We start from the raw sequence: 25000 nt of genomic DNA, 5'->3' as shown, positions 1-25000 counted from the left end.
ACAGGGGACACAAATTAATTGCTGGGTCTTGGGAGGATATTATTATCACATGATCAAGTATTAAAATGACATATTTGTAGGAAGTCAGTCAGAGCAGGTAGTTAGGGTTCTACAAATTAATGCAAAATCCAACAGTTAACATAATTTTTTCTATTCACACTTGACACCACAAACACCTGAAAAAACTGTACAGACGTGTTTTCCAGTTTTGTTGGCAATGTGTGTATTGATAAAATGCGTACATTCAACAATGATGCAGTTTACATTCTGTTGTAAGTAGGATGCGGTATTAACACATGTAGTACAAACAAGCGGCCACTGTGAGGCGCCGTTGCACTGTTTTCGGCGTCTTCAAGAATGCTGATTATTCCAGAAAAAGCCGGGCTGTAAAATAGGTTTCCAAGTACAGCAGCGTCCGTGCACTGGAACCCCTGAGAACGGCGCATTTTCTTCAACTGTTTTAGAAAATTGACGCTGATCGTAAAATGCAATGAAATACTGCAATGTTGTTTAATGCAATCCGTCCGGAGGCATGCTATACTTAATTGCATTCTTTATAGCCTTGCCTGTTTTCTTAGACTTTTTTTCAATTATTGTAAAGTAATTTCAGGGGATACATTCTGTATCTAGTAAAATGATATTGCACGTGCCAGCTTCTCTTTTTCAAGTGTTGCAAATAATCCATTCCCAAATGTACAATTTTTTTAAAAAAAATGTTTTTTGCAACTGTACTCATCCAAGTGTACTTTTATTAAATACTGTTCAATTTGTATACTTATTTTCCCACATAATGTCTGTGCATGAATGTGTTGTGCCAATTGGATTTAGTGCATTTTACTAGTGTGCTGCGTTTCTGAGAAATAAATTGCACCTAGTTAATACACAACGTAGTTAACGATGGATGCCTTAGATTCAGTATTGTTGTTTCTAGTGGGACAACTTTGACAATTCTTCCATATTTATTACCTATATCACTGACAGATATGTCGAGGTTCTGGAGGTTATGTGTCTGTCTAAGCCGGGGCATAACCAGGACTTTAAAAAATCATAAAGTTGAGAGACTCTGCTTGAGGCACATGCTTTTTCCCCTTTATTTTGTTCATTGTAAAATTAATGAATTAGGCTTACATTTCAGAAATGACTAAACACGATTAATTCCCCGCCTAAATTAATTGTAACTCACGTTCTCACTAAAGAATTAAATTAAACATAGGCTTCAGAAATGGACATGGAAATAAATAGAGGACATGACCTTGGTATCCTCAGTAGTAGTTAAGGCCCAGTGTCGAAGTACAAGATGAATGAAGAAGGTATGGGTGGCTACAGTTCCACTCAGAAAGACAATCATGAATGGACAGTAAAACGTTCAGTGTGAAATCATATAGGGTCTTGTTCTGGTCCAGAGCAAGACCATATGTACCCCCATTGGAGTTGAAATAACACTGGACATTGTCGGTCTCTACACTTTCCTACAACAGAGCAGAGTGCTGGGTTTGGTTAACCTTCAGTGGAGCACTCTTTCAAACTCTGTGCCACTTCGTACTGTTTAATGTTCATCATATGCAACCAGGAGACTGTTCCCTACTCATCTTTCATTGAAACCTAAAAATATACTTTTATACATGAGATTGTTTCCTATAGGGCAAGGAGCACATTACATTTGATGACTGCTGCATATTGCTCATTTCATGGATATCTCGCTAGGCAACCAAGTGCCACTCCGGCTCCTGTCTGGATGGTTTTTCTGTGTTGATCAAATCTGAATGGCTAATGTTACAATAACTGCATCAACAAGAAAACTAAACCAAACACCAAAACTGAAATACCAAACCAGAAAGTACTCTGTCCTTTAAAGATGTTACACTGCGCTCTCACTCAGAATAGTGAGAATAGTGAACTGCTCTCTTGTGCGTATGAACGAGTCGGTCTGTATTGCGAGACTGGAGAATGATGATGAACTGGGATTACCCAATTACAACCGAGCTGCGGGAGTCCGCAGATGAGCAGTCACGTGGTGATCAAATGCCAGCTGTTGTAAATACCTTGGCCTTGGCCGAAAAGGCTAAGGCTACTTGACTATTATTGAGTGTATAATTTGTCAAAGTAAGCGGTTCCGGACACGGCCCTTGAATACAAGTCACTACAAATTGTACATTTGCAACACGTTGCTTTTTATTGTTTTCCATTTTGAATGAGGACACACAATTGCTGATGCGTCTGCCATTAAGGAGAGAGAAGGCAAACAAGGAGGCCCATTGCCCCTCAAAACAGCCGAGCTGTTGCGCAGCTTTGCTGCTAGGTGGGGCTCTCATCAAAAACTTCTGCTTCATTACCAGGAATTACTATTTAAGTGTTTTTCGTTTTTTTTTACTTGTATTTAAATACTCTCATTATGCAGCGTGTTTTAAGGTGCGAATTAATACAACTGTTTTAGAAATGTCTTTGTCTCGCTTGGTTCAAGTCAAAATGTTAATCTGACACGTCACTCTGGCCGTAAGAACAACAACAACACAATTTAAATGTGGAAAATAATTCAGGGAATACATACCTTTAACATGCACAAGAAGTTATGTCTCGTCTACTGATTGGTTGCGTTTGCGCGTACTGTCAGTGGGGGCAGTCGCGGGCTGGCATTAACCGGGGTGTCTATGGTCTTTGTGCTGCTTGGCGCGTGAAAGAATTTAATTGCAGTTTAGGGACACTTCTGGTCGTGTGTTGTGGGCTTTCTGCAACACAGTAGCGGTTTATCTGAACATTGTAACTCATTTACTAAATATAAAAGGGTGTGCTGCGTACGGACCGACGGAGTCCGAAAAATCAGATAACTAGCTAAGAAAAATAACCGCCATAGACAACATGGAAATGGAGAAAAGAATCAACTTGGAGCTGCGGAACAGGAAACCAGCTGAGGTAAGTTAAATCATTAGTGAAGTAAGTTGACGTTAGCTACATAACTTATTTGTGGGTTTTTTTATTTGACATATTGGCTATTTCATGTCGTGGTATGTGTTTGCGTTCCTAACTGCAAGAAGGCTAACTTTCTGCAATCAGCGCCGAGTTGCCGACGATTGAGTGGGGGAAGCTGATTGGGGAGGCGCGCATGGTTTGAGTTTGCACATTTAAATTGCTAACGTTAGCCATTTAGCTCATCGTTGCAATTTTCTGCAACTAAGTTTAAAATATTGTTAGAACCATGAGCTTACCAATGTGTTTACCATGGCATGTGTATATTTTCCACGAAGTAGAATTTTGACTGTTTAATAAAACGGGAAAGTGCGGCTTTAAGGCTAACGCGAAGTTAGCTTGATGGCTACCAAGGACTGGAACACTTGTGAGATTCTGTTATTTGTCCAGCTTTTGTAGGGGTAGCTAGGGCAACCGTGAATTTAGTTGTGGCTAGCTAGTTATCCAAAATGTATGCATTTATCAATTTCAGCGGTTAAAATAAAACGGTGAATGTTGTATTACTTGTAAATGCTATGCTTAATGTTAACATTAGTGTAGTTTAGCTTCTTTCAATAAATATCTTGTTTGTATAGTTTTGATTCGAAAGGTGAGTAGCCAATTTCGCACAAAAAGTAATTTATCGGTAGACCGAATAAACTGATTAGTCAACTTGAGTATCTATCGTTGGTTAGTGCTAACCAGCATTGATTCGCCATCTACGTCATTATGAGTTCCTCTTAGTGATTAATTGGCCAGCTTTACATAGCTCTGCTTATGGAAATGGGAGTAGTTTGCTCAACTACACTCGAATGGCGATTAGTTTGCTACCGTACGTTGGCTAGCTAAATTGTTGTTCTGATTCCTATTGTGTACGGTGTCATTTTACTGTATCAATGTGTCTGTCCCCCTGTAGGTGAAAGGGAGTATGGTTTGGGAATACGAATTTCATCTAAATCGGATCTAATCTAGTCTAATCTTGGCTTTCTTAGGTAAAGGAATTGGTACTGGATAACTGTCGTACCGATGATGGCAAGATTCTTGGTCTGACAGCCGAATTCGACAATCTGGAGTTTCTGAGCATGATCAACGTCAATCTGGTTTCCCTCGACAACTTGCCCAAACTCCCCAAACTTCGCAAGGTAGGCTGAACTCAACTATTTCTCAATGTAGTCTCAATTTGCCGTGGACATTTTGGTCACATGTGCATGATATACCTTAATATTCTTTAGGCATTTAAGTGATATGATTTCCTATTATAAATGCAGGAGGGGTGCAAATATGCCATTCTTGTGGATTCAAATACTTTTCTACGCTCTTCCTTACTGAGTTTATCTGGTGTAGTGCAACCTATGAAATGTTTCAAAAAAAAGGGCGAGCCCCATCTTCTGGTCCTCTTGCTTGGCTCGATGATCAATTGAGCACAGAAAGGTATTTGAATCCAAAACAATTACATATTTGCCCCCAGGTCTGTGATTCAGCCTGGAGCACCACTGGACTGTCCAGAGGTCAGCTGCCAGTTCCTTTCCTTAATGTCCTTTCCCATCAGCCAGTGTCCTGTGATTTGATTGAGGCTTCCTGCCCCCCCCTCCTCTTAAACCTCTCCCAAATGGTCTTCCCAGCTGGAGCTGAGTGACAACCGCGTGTCCGGCGGTCTGGAAGCCCTGGCAGAGAAGACGCCCAACCTGACGCACCTGAACCTCAGCGGCAACAAGATCAAAGACCTTGGAACGCTGGAGCCCCTGGTAACGTTCTGCCCCCAGTCTCCGTGGAGACGACGGAATTTCTGCATGCGCTGAAGTTCCCTGCAGTTCAGTGCTCGAGTGACTGAAATGTAAAAGAATGCTTTGAGTTTCTTTCCGTTACATGGTGCACGAACGTATTCTCAAAGGCAGTTTCTCTCATGGTTTCGGAATGCGTCGAATGACGTCACACGGTTAAAAGCCGACTGGTTTTTACTGGGCATCTCAAAGGTTGTTTATTTATTTCAGTATTGCCAACGTGTGCTGTGAAAATATCAAAACCGATAAAGTTTGTCTCTCAAGAACATTGAAATTAAATAATTAAGTGCAGTGCAGAAAGATGTTCATTTTCAGAAAATGCAAACTTTTGTTACTATTATTATTACTGGAACAACTAAATTCTAGAACACTGACTTAGAATCTTGATGTAACATTCCAGAAAAAAACTTACTCTGCCACCAGTAAATAAAAATAATAATAAAAAATAATAAAAAAAGGTGCTTGTTTGCTTCCTAAGCCTGACCTCCCGTCTCGTGTGTGTGCGCGCATCTCTCTCTACAGAAGAAGCTCCCGACGCTGAGCAGTGTAGACCTGTTTAACTGCGAGGTGACCATGCTGCTGGACTACAGGGAGAGTGTGCTGGACCTGCTCCCCCAGATCACCTACCTGGACGGCTTCGACGCCGACGACCAGGAGGCCCTGGACTCAGACCCCTCGGGCCTGGAGGACGAGCTGGACGATGAGGGTGAGGGCCGTCGGCTGTGTGTGTGTGTGTGTGTGTGTGTGTGTGTGTGTGTGTGTGTGTGTGTGTGTGTGTGTGTGTGTGTGTGTGTGTGTGTGTGTGTGTGTGTGTGTGTGTGTGTGTGTGTGTCCGGGGCTTCCCTGCGCTTCCTGAGATTATATGAATTGCGGAAAACATCAATTTGATCAGATTTTGTCTTTCACAATGGTGACTGTGTAAGCTTGTCTTGGCGTCTCATGAGATGTCCTTCAGGATTGGTCTGACCGATGGCTTTTTTTTTTTTTTTTTTTTTTTTTTGGCGCAGAAGAGGGTGAGAGTGGTGGTGAGGAAGAAGAGGATGAAGATGAGGAAGACCTGGATGTGGAGGATGAAGATGAGGAAGACGTTGATGTGGATGATGACGTAAGTTGTTTTTGGTCTTGACTTTTTCAGAAAATAACCATTTTGATTAAACGTTCTAATCACATATGTCATCCTATACCTTAAAGGGTTAACTCAATACGCACTTTAGGAAAAATGCACTCTGGGTTATTTGAGAGATTACCATCCCGGGGAGTCTGAGACATTGTGTTGCATTTGAGCCCATGGTTTTTGGAACAGGAGCACAGGCCTTTAAATATGCATGCCTGCTTTCGTTGACCTGAAAGTAGAGCCTGAGAGAGGATTGCTCAGCTCGTGCGTGTGTGTGTGCGTGCGTGCGCTGTTCTCACGGTGTGCGTGTGTGTGTGTGCGTGCGCTGTTCTCACGTTGTGTGTGTGCGCGCGCGCGCGTGTGTTATCAGGATGAAGACGAGGATGAGGAGGGAGGGGACAGTGACGAGGTGGATGATGAAGATGACGACGATGCAGGTTTGTGCTCCTCGTGTCTGCAGCTCTGTCTTTGCTCCCATTTGTTCATATATACAGTAAAAAATAAACTGCATCACTGCGGCACGTTCAGGTGAAATGAACACTGGCTTGCAGTTCTAGTGGCCCAGTGTGAAAGCTGAGAAGATGAATGAGCAGGATAGTCAGCGGAGCACAGGCCAACGTGTAGAGAAATTAAGTTTAGAAGTCGTTCATGTACAGGTGTTGGTTCAGCACTCTGGAGACACTTTATGGACTCGTTTGGCTTCGTAATACAAATAATTTATTACATAAGAAAAAACGGAACATAAATGTATCAGAATATTTTGTGAACTTCCTATCTACTTTTTCCCCATTCAATCAAATGTCAATGGGGGGGAATTGTCTGTTACTTTAATAGCAGTTTGATCTACAGTGCCCCCAGTGGTGACAAAATGCGAAGAATAGGCGTCTAATGTTGACTGGGTTATCTAGGACATGGCTGCCCAACCCTGTTCCTGAAGATCTAGAGTCCTATAGGTCACTCCAACCCGAACAAAGCACACCTCATTCAACAGCTGAAGATCTTATTGAGCTGATAATTGGTAGAATCGGTTGTGCCAAATTAGGAGTAGATCTCCATGAACAAGACTGGGCAGTTTGATCGACTAAAATCAACTAAGTCACTTTGGATAAGAGTCAGCCAAATAACATGTCATGTTATGATCTAGGGCGGTCAATGTTCTAGTTCTAGCACTATCTCCCATACCCTTGTCGCCATGAGTTGCTGAGAATAGGAGCCTTTGCCTAAGGGGTGAATGTATTGACCTGCTCCATGTGTCGGTCTCCAGAAACGCATGGGGAGAAGAGGAAGAGGGAGCCAGATGATGAAGATGACGACGACGACGACGATGACGATGAGGACGATGAATGAGATCTGGCGGGCGGTTGTCATGCTGTCCGTGTAGGCCCTCCAGTCTTTCTGGACTGGCTGGGGTCGCATCAAAGACTGGGGACATTTTGCTGAAGAGTTTTGGGCGGGGAAGGTGGGACGTTGAGGGTGGGTGGGGGGTTGGGATTGGGTAAAACTGGGTATCAGCAAGATGTATTCAACGGCAAGCTCCCCACCCCCCCAACCGAAAAGCTCCAGCCACTAACATTTGCTCTTTTGAAAGCCAATTAACTTGAATTGTCACTATTCATTCCAGACGGACCGTTTCTCCCTCACCGTGTGCCTGTGGTGCTTGCCTTGCTCTCATGTGTCAGTGTGTGGCTAACTGCACACTGAGTAGAAGCACATGCTACGTCCTTTTAGCATCCATTGTTTCCCTTTGCCGATGTGGGGAGAAAGGGCTGTACTCACTATGAGGGGTACTGAAAGCTGTGAACTGACATTGTTTAAAAAAGCTGTTTCACGTCGACGGACATTTTATACATTTCTGGAAGTTTCCGATGCAGTACTGGCTGGCTTTACAATGCCAAGTAGGAAGGTCTTTTGTATTTTCTTGCTTTAGACCACAAATTCTTGAATGCCCCGATACCCACCATTTTAAAGCTGGCAGGTCACTGGAAACTTGCGCACGTATTTCAAGTCATTTGTCGTACACAAAGTGTTTGGGTCAATTAAAAAATGTACACTGAAATTTGAAATATCCAAAAACCCATGAAACCTGTATTTTACTCTTGAGGGGAAGGTCCAATTCAAATGCGGGCCAAGCACGCCAATGTACATAATGCACTGTATAGATTTGTAACACTGTCATTTTAAACAAATTGCCATTCTACACTGGTTTTAACAGTTTAGTCTAATCTGTTTTATTACATTTTGGAATATGAAAAATATTGTCTGCTAATTTCTGTGGTATAAATGGCCATTTTTACAATGCTGTACTGTTGATCTGTTTATGAATATTTTAATGTATTCCTCATTATTGCGAACAGTTATTTACTGGCGAGTTGGTGGCATTTGGCTTGTTACTCCTGCTGTTAAGAGTTAAGTTTCCCCAGTGCTGGAGTGTCAGTTATGTTCTGGTTTCATTCCAGCTGCGCTTCATCACAAGTGGTTAATGGATCATTTGGAGCTGGAGAAGAATATACAGATGAATGCCTCCAGTGTGTGTTCTCCGTGAGCCTGATAATTTATCCAGTTATGTAGTTATTGTTTTGGATGGAGCAAAAACCAGAAACCTCTCTGGCCCTTAAGGACCAGCGTTGCCTATCCCAGTTATAGAATAACTTAAATGACTAAATAGTATTGCAAATGCAACTCTGTTGTCTGAATCTTCCTGTCTTTTGTGGTCTGTTTGGCAATATGCCTGAATGTTGGAAATGCACCGCCTCTCATAATATGGCATCTCGGTCAGTGGGTCTATCCAGCCAGTGTTCCCATGGAAACCTGTAGTGCAGGACTGCCCCACCCTGCTCCTGAAGATAAGCTGTCCTGTAGGTTTAGCCCAGAGGTCACCAACCCTGGTCCTGGAGAGCTACTGGGTCTGCTGGTTTTTGTTTTCACCTTAAAATCAGCACCCTGTTGAGACCCAGGTAACCAGGTGAGGTGAGTTAGCTGTGTAATCATCTGCTCTAATTGATAAATTAAGTGCAGAGTAACAGCGAAAAAACCAGCAGACCCAGTAGCTCTCCAGGACCAGGGTTGGTGACCTCTGGTTTAGCCTAATTTACATTCATTGATTTTTTGCAGGCGCTTTTATCTAAAACGGCGTATGATGAGTGCATATCAAAAGGTCGTAGTAAAAACTACAGAACACTGGTCGGATAAGGTACAACTCAACATAAAGGATCGATTGTCTCCAGTCATGAACCTCATATCTAGTTCACATGGTAAATATATGCCCAGTCAGTTGGTATGATATGTCAGACTAGAACCAAGGCAGGTTACAATAGGTATGTAATGGTGCTAGCTGAATATACAAAGTATAACAGGAGGGCAAAAGGATCAAGACACGCATGGTATGCAACCACGTCTCCCCCCTCCTAACGACAGCTTTTTCGCAATCGGTTCTGGCACTTGGGAACCCTGCCTGTCCCGTAACATCAAATGTTTGTTGGCACGGCGTCTTAATTAAACTCGTGACGCATTCAGGTGAGAACAGATCCCGTCTTTCAACACAGGGACGAATGAGTCACGGCTCTGCAGCTTGGAAAGCGCTGCTGCAAGCCAAATTTATTTAACTTTGAGATTCTTTCTTTATAAAACTAAGCTAAATGCTAACATGCTAAATTCATCCTTTGGTCAATTGGAATGGATATAGCTACTGCTAAATATGCCCCTTCAAGAGTGCACCCAGTGCTCCTCTGAAGGTGATCATCATATTCCTAGTGATCCATATCTTTACATACAACCAGTAGCACTGTATGTGTGTGTGGTTGTGGTGGTGGTGGTGGTGGGGGTATTTTAGACCATTCCAAGGGCCCGAGAGGCATCGGTCTGTGGGATGCTTGATATCCGGAAGTACCAGAAGTGTACGCCCTACGATACAGATCAGATTAGGCCCTTCCTGCATTCCACAGACAGATGTACCTACTTCAAGGGCGCTGACTGTGTGTGTGTGTCATTGTGCATGGATGGGGAGGCCTGGGGTGGTGGGGTGCCATGTCACAACTTTTAATGGGGCCTAAAATCCCTGGTGGCACCCCTGCACACAAATTAAATCAGATAATTTCCTTTTCATTGCATCTTCCCAAGCTTGTATTGAGATGGCCTGTAGTGTAGTGGTTAAGGTAAATGACTGGTCGGTGGTACTAACCCCGGTGTAGCCACAATAAGATCCACACAGCCCTTGAGCAAGGCCCTTTACCCTGCATTGCTCCAGGGGAGGATTGACTCCGGCTTAGTCTAATCAACTGTACGTCGCTCTGGATAAGAGCGTCTGCCAAATGCCAATAATGTAATGTAATGAGACCACAATATCTGTCAGAATTGGCCATTGTGCAATGCTACAGAACTGCCCTTCAGATAAAATCAGGGTTTACACAGCAGTCTAAGATAAACGGTGACTTTAGAGTAGCCTTAGGGCAGTAGCCGGGACACAGAAGGCTCCCAAGTAACACGGATGGATAAAATGCAGAGGACAATGACACCTTTTCACAGAACGGAACCGCTAAAAGGCGCGGTGGAGCAGGACCTTCAAGTTCCGCCGGATCCAAAGCAGACTCGTTGACCTGGTCCTAAATCTGTTCACGCTCTACTCAGTTCTTCCATAAGCCATGGTTTTTCAGTTCATTTCTCAGATTTGACATCTTAAGGGCATAGTTAAATATAGGCAATAGGAACTAAGCCATTCACTGATCATTCACCATGTCTTGTTGGTTCTGTCTGTATTGTTAACGTGAAAGGCGGGAAATAGTAAACTACAGCCTATATACCATGCCATTCATTCATTCAAGTTGTTTAAAGGCAAGTTTGCTCACAGGAATCTATATTAGAAATATATCTTTCACGTATTCATACTGATGCCTGGTTCTTGCAGGTGATATAAAGAGCATAGGCTTTTCTCTAAAGTAAATGGTTACCTAAAACAAAAAAGTGTAGGCTACTTTGTTTACCTGATAAAAGCACGGGGCACGGCGAACGGATTGTGCGATTGTGTGGACTTGTTTCGCGCACAACTAGCGTGACTGAGCCCGGATTTCTAGAATGCCTAAAGCACACAATGTGGCTAAATAATTATATTGCTTTGCTGAAACTCGTGCGAGATACGTCGAGTGCATACGTTTATCATAGATTCGCCAGTCTCCATATTCTGTAAAATAAAACATATGCAGCATATGCTTGTCCTGTCAAGTTTTATGGCGACTTCGAACGATGTATATAGTATAGCATTTAAAAATATCCATAGGCTACCCCAATCGCCTACTTTAGCCAGGGCAGCCAAAGTTAAAGAAAGTTTTAAAGAAATGTTGATAGTTTTACCAAGGTTTTTGTGAAACGGATGGATAAAAACGATTCATGCCAACTGATGGCGGGCAAGAGCTTTTCATGCAGGCAGCGTGGAAAGGTTGAGAAGGAACCGAATAATGCTCATTTAACGTATGTGGAGAGGCGGTATTGATTTTGAAGGGTAGGCTATTTTCTTTTTCATTCGTGCCAATGCAAATTTCTCGCCTGGCTGGTTACAATACCACTTGGAAAAAAAAGAATGTGACCGTTCATTCTCAATTTCAACTGTCGCTTCTTGACAGCTCGGTATCACACCGACCGTGATGTCATGTGCGTAGACCCGCGTAACTGGACAGGGAACATTTGTCTGTATACATAAACCTACCAGCCACTTGAAGCCATAGTTCCTTGGATTTCTGACAGGAGGGTATGTATGTTAAACCGCGCTTCTTGCTGCATATTATGACCCGTCGTGTTTTTTATATGTATTATTTGGGTCTATTGTATGTTTCTTAGCATAGTTTACTTTGACTTAACAGGTGTATTTGATGCGCTTTTGCGTTGCCATTTCTCGTGGCATGTCCTTGCATCTAGACTATACGACCTAATGCAACTCACTTACGTTTTAAGTTGAACATCTGAATTAAATGCAACCAAAAACTACTTTTTGTCACGCGGTCTTGGCTACACCTTTGGCGTTTTATTTTTACCGTTAAAGTTAGCCTAATTTTAGTTCCTACAGCCCATACTTATCTATGTCCCCAACTGAAAAGCTGCACGTTGAATTGTTGGTTGCATTTAAAACAAAAATTACTTCTACTTTTCTTCACCTGCGCCTCTGTCCTCAGGATTCTGCACGGAACCGGAACCATGTCAGGCGTTTTTGCCTATGAAAGCTCAGAGGTGGACTGGTGCGAAGACAACTACAAGCACTCAGAAAACGTGGTGGAATATTTTAACACGGTAAGAACACAGCCCTTTTTGCGCAACTGACAACTATGATGCACTCGGCCAGAGAATAGACTAATTCATTTTGTATCGGCAGTGCTGACAATGTCGGGCGCAATAGAACTAGATAAGTCATTATGTTGTCCCTACCCGGGTCAAGAAATCAATAGCTGAGAAAATGTTTGTTTCAAAATAAAAGATTCCATTGATTGTCTATATTGAGCTAGCTATAATCCGATCCATTCTAAGGTCCTGACAGTCACATTATTCCACGAATACTATATATGTGCACTTATAGCCTGGGGGGGGGGTCCAATTAAATTAGATGTAGTGAGTTAAGTCAAACTTAACCTTACTTGGCAACAGTTTGTACGGAAATATCTTTTTTTTTCAGATATCCATGGAAGGATGACTTCTTTCATCGCGTTTGATTTGTGTGAATGGAACCCCCTAGTGGCGTGTAAAGACAACACAGTCTGCTTGGCTTGTTTCCAAATATTAGCGAGTTTCAGCGAAGCATACTTCAGGCTAACCCCACCGACCCTACCCACTAATGAGCGTCACAACCGATAGTAATAATTATACTATGAATAAATGTCATCGTAGCCACACGGGGGAGATTAGGGATCCAGTCTTTTAAATTGCGACTTTGTTTGATGGCATGGGTAGTCATCCCGGAATAAGTGGCCAGCATTCAGATTCAAATTAATGTTGATGCCAGACAGTGATAAACAGCAAACGGACTGCGAGAGAAACGGTATGCAAACTGGCGCGGAAAGTGGAAACTCCAACTGACTGTAAATCTCCAGTTTTACAGAGGATATGTCACCAATATACTAAACAAAGTTTGGTTAGCAACACATTTCACTGAAGACGCTCAGGGACCTGCAGGAGTGATGTCCCCAGCATCCAAAGGGTTAAAGTACCTCAGCTGTTTAACCCCAGATCTGAAACATACTGTATTTAAACTTTTCTGATCCAGGGACCCTCACCCAAACTCGAAGGCATTTCAGGGTTGAAAAGTCTTCTATTTAAAAAAAAAAAAAAAAAAAAAGTCTTATAAATACTTTAATAATTTTTACTAATATAAAAATGTTGAAAAAATGAAAAAAAATAAAAACACAAAATCCCCAGACCCCAGATCTTCCAGCAAACCTGATACAATTCACACCCATTTTCCGTTATTAAAATATAATGTTTAGCAATTAGCAGTGAGGTAATGCTGCACTTTGTCTCTTCCTAATTTCCCCCAGATGAGCAGTTTCGTCTTCTTCGTGGTCTCTCCCATCATGCTCTATCTGTTCCACCCCTACGCCAGGGAGCGGAACCTGGCCGTACACCTGGTCTGGTTCATGATGATATTCGTAGGTGAGTCAGTCTTACCTGGTCGCTCGAGGCCGTATTCATAAAACATTCACACCGCGCCGAGGTTAGCGCTGTGTGCGGTTCAAGATTAAACCGGCCTTTTGTGGCCGAACAAAAGGGCAACGCTTCGTGGTGACTCTTAAGACGCCCACCGAAAGGCATCGTGTGACATCCGACGGCAGCGTTGTGTGGGTTTCCCATCAATAAGGCAGCAGGTGTTAACTAAGGGACAAAAGAGGTGAAAGATTTATGAATCCCAACACCTTTGTCAGGGCATTCACCATTTCAACAATGAGTAGGATAAACGGGTCAGTAACTGAAATGGCAAGATGCTGTTCCTCTTGCTGTAAAGATGCTCATTCTCAGAACCCTGCAAACGACTGTTCAAGTCTCTGTCGCGCCATTCGACTATGATTGAGGTCCAAGTTGACGAGGCAACGCCTGGCCGGGGAATGATAGGGGGTAAGCCGGTGTGGTGAAGATTTGTGCGTCACCTGAGATATCTGCGTGGCATTCTGGGTCATCGTGATGTTCATTCCCTTATTGGATAATGGACAATCACACGATTATGTTCACCACGCAGCCATTGCCATTGGTCCTCTCGCTCTCTAGCGGCCACTCCTGGTCAGACCAGGCAAATGCAGACGCATGAAATAAGAGCTCGTTATCCTACAGTGACATGGGCAGTGTGCGAGTGTTGGTGTGTCTGGTGTGGGAAATAGCGAGAATAGGCGCCACGTGAATCTGAGGAGTCACATCTGACATCAGCAAAAACAGCTGCTGGCGGGATGTTGGGAAAATTCAGGGAATAAAATATAATTGCGACATTGGCTCAGGCGGTAAAAGCAGTCATCTGGCAGTTGGTTGCCGGTTCAATCCCACCCCGGGTGTGTCGAAGTGTCCCTGAGCGAGACACCTAACCCAAATGACTTTGACGAGAGAGAAAAGAAAATAAAAGTGGGGGGGGTGCTCTGTCGCTTCACAGCAAGAGAAGTGTGTGAGAGAGAGAGAGAGAGAGAGAGAGAGAGAGAGAGAGGAGGGGGGGGCATCACCTCTACAGTGCTGTGAATGAGGGTGCTGTATAAATGCCAACCATTTACCATAAATGATAGATCAGAAACATATCAACTATATATATAATAAAAAGACTCTGTTCCTCCCACTCATGTCTCCTTTGACTCTTCCTCTGCCCCGGCCTCTCTGTAGGCCTCTTCTCCGTGTACTTCCACATGACGCTGAGCTACGTGGGGCAACTGCTGGATGAGATCTCTATCCTATGGGTGCTGGCCATTGGCTATGCCCTCTGGTTCCCACGGAGACATTTCCCCTTCTTCGTCAAGGACAGGTAACCACACCTGTGTGTGTGTGTGTGTGTGTGTGAGCTATGTGAGCTATGCATGTATGTGTGTTTGTTTGTGAGCTTGTGTGTGTATATGTGTGTGGCGTGTGTGTGTGTGTGTGTGTGTGTGCATGCGGCTATAACCTCCTTACAAAGTGAAGGGTGATGTAGCAGTGAAGTGAAGTGACAGGATCTCTTTACAACACGTGTGAAACCATACCCTGGGTCTCTGGTGTGTCCTAGGGAACAGTGTACACTGTTCAGTACTCACTGTGTGTGTGTGTTAGTGGGGGCGGGGTGGGGGGTGGTTCCGGCCTCCTCAACCGACACTCATTACGCTCAAACGCAGTGTGAGACAGTAAGAGAGACTCATCAATAAGTCATAACTGAGACTGTACAACAGACCCTGGGCTATAGAAGGAAGATGCACATTTTTAGCAATGTCGAACTCCTGTGAGTCCTGTCACTTCACTGCAAGAAAGTCCCGGGTTTCAATCCCAGAGTGTGAAATATTAGGCAAGTTAGGTTAACTGTAGGAATGCAAGTGTGTGAGTGAACGGCAGGCGCACAGAGGGTGTGCCTCTCACCCAATGCATGATGGGATACCCACCAGCCCGCCCACAACACCCCCCCCCCCCCCACCCCCCCACCCCAGCGAAACCCTGACTGTCAAATTCGATAATTAATGGTTGGATGGATGGAAAGGCCTGTGTAATGAATTGAATGATCATCCACTCTCTCTATCTCTCAGGTCGTCTTTCTCCAGGATGGTCCTTGTGATCACCGTGGTCACCACCCTGTCCTCCTTCATCAAGCCCACTGCCAACGCCTACGCTCTGAACTGCTTCGCCATCCACATCCTGTACTCCCTGGGCCTGCAGATGCGCAGGTACGCCCGGCTGATCTGGAGTCAGTTAACTGGCCCTCCATAACGCATGAGGCCTGTTATTTACTCGATGCAAAACACACCAATGCAGATTCGAGACATACAAGCTTTTTGCCTACATATACGATGTGCATGTTTACAAGCTTCTTTTAGCCCTGTCCGAGGTTATACACTGCCAATCCACCAGGTGGCAGCATAGGCTAATCTGTATGTACACATTACAGGCATTTAACAGACACGCTGTTCAGGTTCAGTAACTTGGCTTAAGGATACAATGACAACGTCCCATCTGGCAATGGAACCTGCGACCTTTGGGTCGCAAGTCCGTTTCCCTAACCACTGCACCCCCCCGTCCCTGCAGCTGCACGGACCGCCGGGCCGTGCGATTGGCCCAGGTCTCCGTGGGCCTGTGGGTGCTGGCCATCGCCTGCTGGGTCAGCGACCGGTTCGGCTGCGGCGTCTGGCAGAAACTCAACTTCTGCTACCTGCACGGCATCTGGTGAGAGAGGGAGGGAGGGAGGGAGAGAGGGACAGGGGGAGAGAGAGGGAGAGAGAGAGAGAGAGGGGGAGGGAGGGAGAGAGGGATGGACAGGGGGAGAGAGAGAGGGAGGGAGAGAGGGAGGGACAGGGGGAGAGACAGAGGGAGAGAGAGAGGGACAGGGGGAGAGACAGAGAGAGAGAGAGAGAGAGAGAGAGGGAGAGAGAGAGGGACAGAGAGAGAGAGAGAGAGGGAGAGAGAGAGAGAGAGAGGGAAAGAGAGGGAGGGACAGGGGGAGAGAGAGGGACAGGGGGAGAGAGAGACAGAGAGAGAGAGAGGGAGAGGGAGGGAGGGAGAGGAAGAAAGGGCGGGAGAGGAAAGATAGAGGAACAGAGGAGGGAGGCAGAGAGGGAGGGAGAGGAGGAGAGAGAGGGACAGGGGGAGAGAGAGAGAGAGAGAGAGGGAGAGGGAGGGAGGGAGAGGAAGAAAGGGCGGGAGAGGAAAGATAGAGGAACAGAGGAGGGAGGCAGAGAGGGAGGGAGAGGAGGAGAGAGAGGGACAGGGGGAGAGAGAGACAGAGAGAGAGAGAGGGAGAGGGAGGGAGGGAGAGGAAGAAAGGGTGGGAGAGGAAAGATAGAGGAACAGAGGAGGGAGACAGAGAGGGAGGGAGAGGAAGAGAGAGAGGGACAGGAGGAGAGAGAGAGAGAGAGAGAGAGGGAGGGAGAGGAAGAAAGGGTGGGAGAGGAAAGATAGAGGAACAGAGGAGGGAGACAGAGAGGGCGGGAGAGGGGGAGAGAAATAGAGGGAGAGGAAGAAATGGTGGGAGAGAGGCAGAGGAAAGATAGAGGAACAGAGGAAAGAGAGAGAGGGAGGGACAGAGGGATGGAAAAAAGAGCGAGTGACAAAGCGAGAGGGAGGGAGAGGAAGAAAGAGTGGGAGTGAGGGAGAGGAAAGATAGAGGAACAGAGGATGGAGAGAAAGAGAGGGTGGGAGGAGATGGTCAATAGAGGAAGGCACAGAGGGAGGGAGAGAAGGAGGCAGGGAGGATAGAAGAGAGCAGAGTTGGGGTTGGGCGTATGGAGTAGAATGAAATCGTAGGCCCCCCTCCAGACACACTGAAGTGCTCTAGCCCATGCGTGCTGAGTGCTTACCGTGTTTCTCCTCTCCCTGCAGGCACATACTGATCGTGGTGGCCACAGCGTACGGCAGCACCCTGATTGCCTTCCTGGATGCCTCCTATGAGATCCCCCACTCCCTCCCCAACCTCCAGTACTGGCCCCGGGACAACTGGGTCCTGGGCCTGCCCTACATCGCACTGCAGGGGTCCCCAAAAACACACAAAAGGTGTTAAAGCACCTGCCACACTGTGAGACATCGAATGAAGGTTTTATGATAGGCATTTTTATTCTTGATACTCATTCATTAATTTATACTATGTATAATTTATGGTCTTGGTCTTTTTGTGGAGGTCGTTTGAGAATTAGTGCTGTGCTGAGTTACATGAGTTTACATTCCGTGGTATGTCATCCGTTCTGTCTGCATATGTGTGTGTGCTTGTTGTGTGTCTGTGCGTGTGTGTGTCTGCGTTTGTGCGAGTGCCTGTGATTTCTTATTTCTTTCTCAAAGGCAAAAGAATGTTTTAAAAATGTGTGAATATGTTTTCAATTTGTATAATATATGCACAATGACGTTTTCTACCAGTTTTGGAAACTTTACTCTTTTTACAGGGGTTATGAGAAATGTGGGGGTTTTTATTCTTTGTGCAATGCGATGATGATGAGGCTCATACTTAGCACAAGTGGTGAAGTCTTGTTTGAAAAGATTATTTTTTACTTGAATTCAATTCATGCCAATTCATGAATGTGGTGTAAAAGGGTTTAAAGTGTTGCGTCTGCTGATGGATTAACCCAGTGTGCCGCTTTCTTAACCCAAATCACGGTGCAATAGTCAGATTAGAGGGCATTACCTTCAATGGAGACTGCTTTGGTGCTTATTATTTCACATAAGTGGCTAAGGTACATGACTGGGACCTGCAAGGTCGGTGGTTCGAACCCCAATGTAGCCACAATAAGATCCGCACAGCCGTTGGGCTCTTGAGCAAGGCCCTTAACCCTGCATTGCTCCAGGGGAAGATTGTCTCCTGCTTAGTCTAATCAACTGTACGTCCCTCTGGATAAGAGCGTCTGCCAAATGCCATTAATGTAATGTAATGTATATTTAAAAGTGCTTTAAAACACTGCCTCTCACACAGTTGTCACACAAAATCTGATTTTTTAAATAAACAATTAATCAGGATAGTTAACTGTATTTTTTGTTATTCTAATCGTGAGTTTGGACTGTCAAAACAACCCATATACTTTACAACTGAGCCATGTTTTGTGTGGCTGGTATCGATATCCACTCAATCTGTAATCATCAGATAAAAGGTTTATAGTGTAAACTAAGGGAATTCAACCCCTGGGAAAGAAACGGATACTATTTTCCTTCAATAAAGGGGACAATATGTACCACTCAGGGAAGCAGGGCTGTAGACATTTGATCCCCAGTGAAATCATTTTGCACATTTTGAAAGTAGACAAATGCACAGGGTTAGCAGGCAGTTGAAACATACTGTAAGAAAGGGAATCCTGTATGTTAGGGGTCTTGTGTGTTTAATAATAATATTTCTTTGAAAAACGTGTTGTGAGTTGGTGCTCCTAGAGCGTCTGTATCAAATAAAACTGATTTTATTTTTAAATTAGGAACAAAGTGATTAAAGTGAGAAGGACAAAATAAAATATATTGGTAGTTTTTTTTAAACTTATCAAAATCTGGAGTTGAAAAGACATGGTGCTGTTAAATGGATTAAGTAGTTGGATCAAATAGTTTGATTAGTTTGATTAGATTACTTTAAACTACACAACGAGTTTTAATCGGAAACTCAGGAGATTAAAGCAACCCAATTAGGTGCACAAACAGAATGACATTCAACTGAATCCTGGAAAAAGGGCCTGAACGTTGAGTCCACGTTTGTTAAACCTCTACATTTTATAGGCGACAGTGACATCTAGTGGACAATTATTGTTATCACCTCTACAAATACAACTATTGTATCTCAAACTTATTCGCTGGCATGTGTACTTTAATCTCATAACAGTGAGTGGCCTCTGTGCTTCCTCTTATGAATATTTCATTCAAACATTCAAACAATCTAAAAAACAACTGGATTTACAAAGACTAATCAAAAAAGAATCCCGTTTTCTTAAAGTGGCCACACATACACACATACAACACAATCGCACTTATTTCAGTTTCGATAGGATTATTTTGAGAATTCTCTACTGTAGACGACTGTATGGGATATATGATCCAATATGTTTACCAGATTATAACATTGATCCAGGCAAACTTTCAAAATCTAAATTAAAACTTGTATTATAGTAAAGCGTGCCATTTACACGTTTTCTGTGAGAAACGTTTCATTTTTGTTGTTATTTAGGCCGACTGTATAAACAAACTGCAAATGATAGTAGCTTCAGCAATAATTTAAAGTTTACCAGCTACATTCACCCTCGCCTCCTTAATTTGAGCAATTGTCCACGTCAGCAAATACCATCAAAGAACCGCAAAAAGCTGCTTTCTCATCGGTTTTCATTCAATCCCTGTAAGGCGGCCTGTAGCGTAATTGTTAAGGTACATGACTGAGATGCAAGGTCGCTGGTTGGATCCCCGGTGTAGCCACAATAACATCCACACAGCTAGGCCCTTAACCCTGCGTTGCTCCAGGGGAGGATTGTAGTGCGAGTCGCTCTGGATAAGAGCGTCTGCCAAATGCCATTAATTTAATGTAATATAATGTGATGTAAAAAAAATCCGAGCGATTTAATTGGACTTTCAAGTTCGAGGCGGTACAAGCGGAACTAATCCCTTTGCTATTTGAGGTTTCTTTAACGACTTCATCATGGTTAAAATACTGTGTTACGTGTTATTTTACACCTGTATATAATTATATCTCAGATCCTCGGAGGAGGCTGTTGTTCATGAATCCCATATTAAGGACCGTCTTGGACAGCCAAAAATAATGTAGATATATGTCAGTACAGTGAGGGGTTTAATGTGTTTCTGTCTTAACTGAATCCAGTCCTTCCTGTTCCCCAGTTTTCAAACGTCTGTCCAAATTTTCTTTTTAAGAACATTAAGGGATCAAAACGATCGTTTGCATGACATTTGCAAATGTTGAGAAATATTTGAATATCGTCTTCAATAGGCGTGAATGATTACTTTTCCAGATTACTTGGGCTATAGGTGGGTTTGGTTCTTTGCAATGAAATCCTGCATACGCGTATGTCTGGTATTTTGGGGTCACCTGAACCCTAACTACCCCAAGCCCCCCCCCCCCCCCCCAACCAAATGTGTCAAATGTGGCAGTGATACTTATTTTTACAAGGTTTGTTTTCAGTCTCGGAAAAAGAAAAGTATAGCAGCAATGGTGCAACTAATGGTGACTGCCTGTTATTAATAGACGACAGATCTACAGCTGGTATAAACATGTACCTGTAACATATGTGAACATGTTCCATGTGTATACCTTTGAGACATGTATAAAGTGGGATCCAGAATTATTGGCATCCATGATAACCGCTGCACTCCCCTGCCCCCACATATATATTCATTTTTAATAAACAACACAACATAAATGGCTGCAGGGCATTCGGATTGTTTCCGCTAGGAAGTTGAGACTTGGTCATAGGTGGATATTCCAGCAGGACAATGACTCCATACACACATCAAAATCCACACAGAAATGGTGAAGTGAAAACAACATCCGTGTTCTGCAATGTTCGTCTCAGTCAGCAGATTTAAATCTCATCACAGACCTGTGGTCTGAATTGAAGGGCAGTCCATGAGCTCAAACCCAAGGATATCCATGACCTTGAAAAGTTTTGCATGGAGGAAAGTTCAAAAATCCCTCCAAATGTGTTCTTTAAACTTATCACAAATTATAGGAAAAGACTCTCGGCTGCCATCTTTGCCAGGGGCGGTTGCACAAAGTATTAAACCAGGTATTAAACCAATAATTGTAAGATCAATTATTCCATTGACTCATTAATGAAGTACACTACTTTACACATGTTGGAATTATATATATATTTTTGTTAATAATGGTATATAGTCAACAGTATTTTTTTTTGTGCATATATTTATCAAGGGTGCCAATATTTCTGGAGCCCACTGTATTACATTACAGTCAGTGAGCATATGTTTTTGTCCGGAGTGACTTACAGTTTAAGAGAACATAAGGGAATTTAAGTTATGTTCACAACATTTACAGGCCAGAGAGCGAATGTGTAACATCATTTTTGTGCAATTCAGCAAATTGCACAAAAATTGGTGTACAGGACTATGTGAGGCTGGACTAAACCTTCTAATCTTGTACTGTTTTCATATGTACAGTGGCCTCCATAATGCTTGGGACAAAGGGCCATCATTTATTTATTTGCCTCTGTACTCCACAATTTGAAAAAATCACATGTGGTTAAAGTGCACATTGTTTATTTTAATCAACAAGATATCCTGAACATTATGGTGTCCTGAAATGGGGGGGACTATGAATAAACACTGCTGTAAATTTCTACATGGTGAAACCAAAATGAAATAAATAAAATAATAATAAATAAATGATTGGTCTTTGTCCCAAACATTATGGAGGGCACAACACACACAACTACACAAATAACAGATGTTTTATGTCTGTGGCAAGCACCATATTACTCTGTGAAGGTTGTGCAGTCTTGGAGACCAGTGGGGCATGAATAAAACATAAGTACTAAGGCAAGACTCGCAAGGTAGCGATAGCTGTCATCTTCCACAACATAAATCAAACCTACGCTAGTCTATAGGTTCAGCAGGTGGTCTGGAGGCCAAACGCGGCACAGCATAAACATACTCTTCCCTCTTTGATGGTTGAGAAGAAAAAAAGAATGATTCAGACAGATAAAAATAGAGGCCTGTCCTGCAGAATATCAGCATACACTCCGCGCTGACAGAAAAACTAATCATAGCTCTGCATATTTTCAGAATTATATTACATGTTATTTAGCTGACGCTTTTATCCAAAGCGACTTACGGACATTGCAGAACATGGATGTTGTTTTCACTAAACCATTTCTGTGTGGATTTTTGATGTAAGTTTGGAGTCATTGTCCTGCTGGGATATCCAACTATGACCAAGTCTCAAATTCGTAGCAGAAACAACTTGAATGCCCTGCAACCATTTATGTATTTTTAAGCATTTATGTATTTTCTGTACCCATTACCAGGAGACAATCCCCCCTGGAGCAATGTGGGATTAAGGGCCTTGTTAAAGGGCTGTTATACTTATATGCAATACGATGCATTTGCTGTAAAAGAATGTAGCCCCATTCATAGAGACAATTGCCTATGTAGTATTGTTCTGGACACCTACCCAGTTTAAAAATTGTAGTTCCTTAGTTAAGGCAGTATCACTTATTAATCAAGGAAAAGTATTAAAAAAGAAAAAAAGTGTAGTTATTAGTTCATAATTTTGTAAAGCATTTCAAATATCTTCTTTCTTTTTTTGGACGCAAACACACAGAACAAATTACAAAAATTAAAAAAATGTATGATGAATTCTGATTAATTTTTCATTTTTGCACATTTTTCTGTGTGTTTGCGTCCAAAAAGAGATTCATATGGACAACTGAGCACGCTGTGGTGGAGAGACAATAAATTGCTCCTCACGGAAACAAAACAAAACAAAAAGATTTTATTGGGAAAACAATAAACATTCTACAGACTTGTGCATTTCCACGTTTTCTTGTTTTTCATTGTATGCCTGGCAATTGCTCAAGTCCCTCCTCCTCACAGCAAGGGCCAATAAGCGTGAAGAAATCTCTGCGAGGGGTCCAATAAAATGTGCTTTCTTGCGCAGTTCCGATGCCCACCACCACGATCCAACTGTACAATTCATCTTTTTATGTTTTGTAGATGATAAAGCTTTAAAACGCAAAGATTGGTTCTCATTGCTCTCTGTCATTCGAGGGAAGTCCCGCCTGTACAATATCGCAATTGGGTTGGTCTTTCGCCAGTGGCCAAATCCTCGGCCAAAAACTACCCCATTGGATATGAAAGCTTTCTTGTGTTGGATAGATGCCCGGAGTCTGGGAGGGGAGGGGAGTGGAGAGAGGGGAGGGGTGCAGTCTAGCTTCCGGTTTCTGGGTGAAATTGACACACAATGAGGAGTCGGGAACAACCTCACCGAACGCCGCTGTAAATAAAATAGAATAAGAACCGAAGATAGGGAATCATGGATAATCAGGTAACGCGATCCTTGCCGTCCAGTGTATTCAGAGCTGCTAGTAGACAGTTGGTTTGTGATCCACAATCTGAAAAGAAATGGCTAGCTAGCTGGCTAACACTACTGGTGATGATAGGGAAAAAATGAAATCGTAACACATACATAGCCATACACATATATTGGCTTTGCATATAGCTAACAGGCTAGCCAGACAGAGACGCATAGCAACACAAAAGAAGTGGGTTTGGGTCTGTTTATGTGAAGCTCCGGCCACAGGAATTTGAAACCGGTAACTAGCTGATAGAGCCCCCGGCCCATTGATTTTAGCTGCGATAAACGGGTAAAGGCGCCGGTGGCAGGATTGCGTTTTCCTGGTCATGGGAGGGGAGGCGGGCGGATAGATTTGGGGGTGGGGGTGCTGGTGCGGGGACGAATATTTAGAATGGGAAGCGGGAATGTCTTATCACCGTGCATGGTTTTTTGTTTATCATCATGTCCTCACCAGCCAGTTGGTGAACAAGCAAGCCAGTTAGCTGGTTTACTGCGTTGCAAAGTGTGCAGTAGCGTTAATCGCAGTACAGATATGTGCAGTGTAACATTACTCCAGTGGTTGTTGCATAGGCTATACGTTTGCAGGTTAAGAGCTACTTTTGGCACCTAACATTAACTCTCGGTATGTAAATAAACTAGCTTATATAATGGAATGTTTACATTCCAGGGCTGGAAATTCCTTACAGTCATATATTCATTTAATCCGTATTGAACAGTTGATTATTTGAGTATGATCTAGCTTAACTCTTGAGCCGAAACAGTTTTACTTCGGTGCTCCTTGCTGGATAAATACACTGTAGAAAATACACACTGCCCAATTACACGAGCCTCTCTAATTCATTCATCAAATACTATCACTTAATTTGGCTTCGTTTCGTAACCCAGCGTAGCCAACTAGCCTAGAAGCGAATCATCCGAGTTAACATCGATGGCAGTTGACTTTTTACAACGATTTTTACAATTGCTAGCTAAGCTAACCGGCTGCACTTCACAGATCAGAACTTCAAAGCACGCATGCCTTTACTAGTACGCAACGTCTCATCGGCGTCCTCTTGATCTTTGCAAAGTAAGATTGTTTCAGTGCGAGTGTGGTGGTGAGAGTAGTCTATCCGCCACTGCCTGCTTTTCCTAGTGACGGGTGGTGGAATTTAGGAAAGAAAGGGGCACATGTAGGCTATGTTCTCATTGGAAAAGGCCCTGTGAAGCGTTCAGCCTGGACACTTCTCCAATACGTTTATGACCTGACTAATTGCAGGGCTTTTAAATAAACACGGGTATGCTAGAATGAAGCGCTGAAAAAGATAGGAAACTATGGCTAATGTAGGCTAATAGTTGTGTCCCTTCGTCAGACGCTGACCCTGATGCCAGGCGGGGGAGAATATTGAATGTTATAGACATTGTTGTAATGGATTAACAAGTGTTTTCGTGGAGCTAAGTTGAACATATTCCCCCTAGTAGTATATTTATATTCTACAGACGACTAACCCA

At 43.4% G+C, this 25000-nt stretch overlaps 4 protein-coding genes across 8 annotated transcripts in view; all 4 read left to right on the top strand.

The window, feature by feature from the left end:
• Positions 1 to 772, top strand: part of myo1f (myosin IF) — a 34755-nt gene extending 33983 nt beyond the window's left edge. Inside the window, exon 28 of the mRNA XM_061237934.1 lies at positions 1 to 772. This exon is cut by the window's left edge and continues 488 nt beyond it. The gene's annotated coding sequence lies outside the window, so the exon portion shown is untranslated.
• Positions 773 to 2085: 1313 nt separating this feature from the next.
• Positions 2086 to 7296, top strand: LOC133126126 (acidic leucine-rich nuclear phosphoprotein 32 family member B-like). Of its 2 annotated transcripts, none has more exons than XM_061237973.1 (7): positions 2086 to 2910; positions 3936 to 4085; positions 4566 to 4688; positions 5247 to 5430; positions 5732 to 5829; positions 6209 to 6275; positions 7103 to 7296. In XM_061237973.1, the coding sequence occupies exons 1-7, from the start codon at positions 2857 to 2859 to the stop codon at positions 7183 to 7185; spliced, it is 759 nt and encodes a 252-aa protein (XP_061093957.1). In that variant the 5' UTR covers positions 2086 to 2856; the 3' UTR covers positions 7186 to 7296. The 2 variants fall into 2 exon arrangements, with proteins under 2 accessions (XP_061093957.1, XP_061093958.1); XM_061237974.1 differs by lacking the exon at positions 2086 to 2910 and adding an exon at positions 2991 to 3103.
• Positions 7297 to 7323: 27 nt separating this feature from the next.
• On the top strand, positions 7324 to 17515 carry acer1 (alkaline ceramidase 1). The gene is made up of 7 exons (XM_061237980.1): positions 7324 to 8363; positions 11997 to 12111; positions 13350 to 13464; positions 14668 to 14806; positions 15552 to 15689; positions 16048 to 16185; positions 17338 to 17515. Exons 1-7 carry the CDS (start codon positions 8275 to 8277, stop codon positions 17513 to 17515), a joined length of 912 nt encoding a protein of 303 aa, XP_061093964.1. The 5' UTR covers positions 7324 to 8274.
• A 5865-nt stretch (positions 17516 to 23380) lies between these two features.
• The window catches only part of mllt1a (MLLT1 super elongation complex subunit a), a 22641-nt gene continuing 21021 nt past the window's right edge, over positions 23381 to 25000 (top strand). For all 4 annotated transcript variants that reach the window (XR_009708498.1, XR_009708497.1, XM_061237950.1 and 1 more), the window contains exon 1: positions 23381 to 23482. Coding sequence is in view for 2 of the 4 variants with exons in the window: in XM_061237950.1 (XP_061093934.1) it covers positions 23471 to 23482 (12 nt within the window). In the remaining 2 variants the exon portion in view is untranslated. The remainder of the gene's footprint in view (positions 23483 to 25000) is intronic.

The sequence above is a fragment of the Conger conger genome, chromosome 4, assembly GCF_963514075.1.
Source record: "Conger conger chromosome 4, fConCon1.1, whole genome shotgun sequence".
NCBI lineage: Eukaryota > Metazoa > Chordata > Actinopteri > Anguilliformes > Congridae > Conger > Conger conger.
The sequence above is the reverse complement of the archived record's forward strand: the minus strand, read 5'-3'. Positions and strand labels throughout refer to the sequence as shown.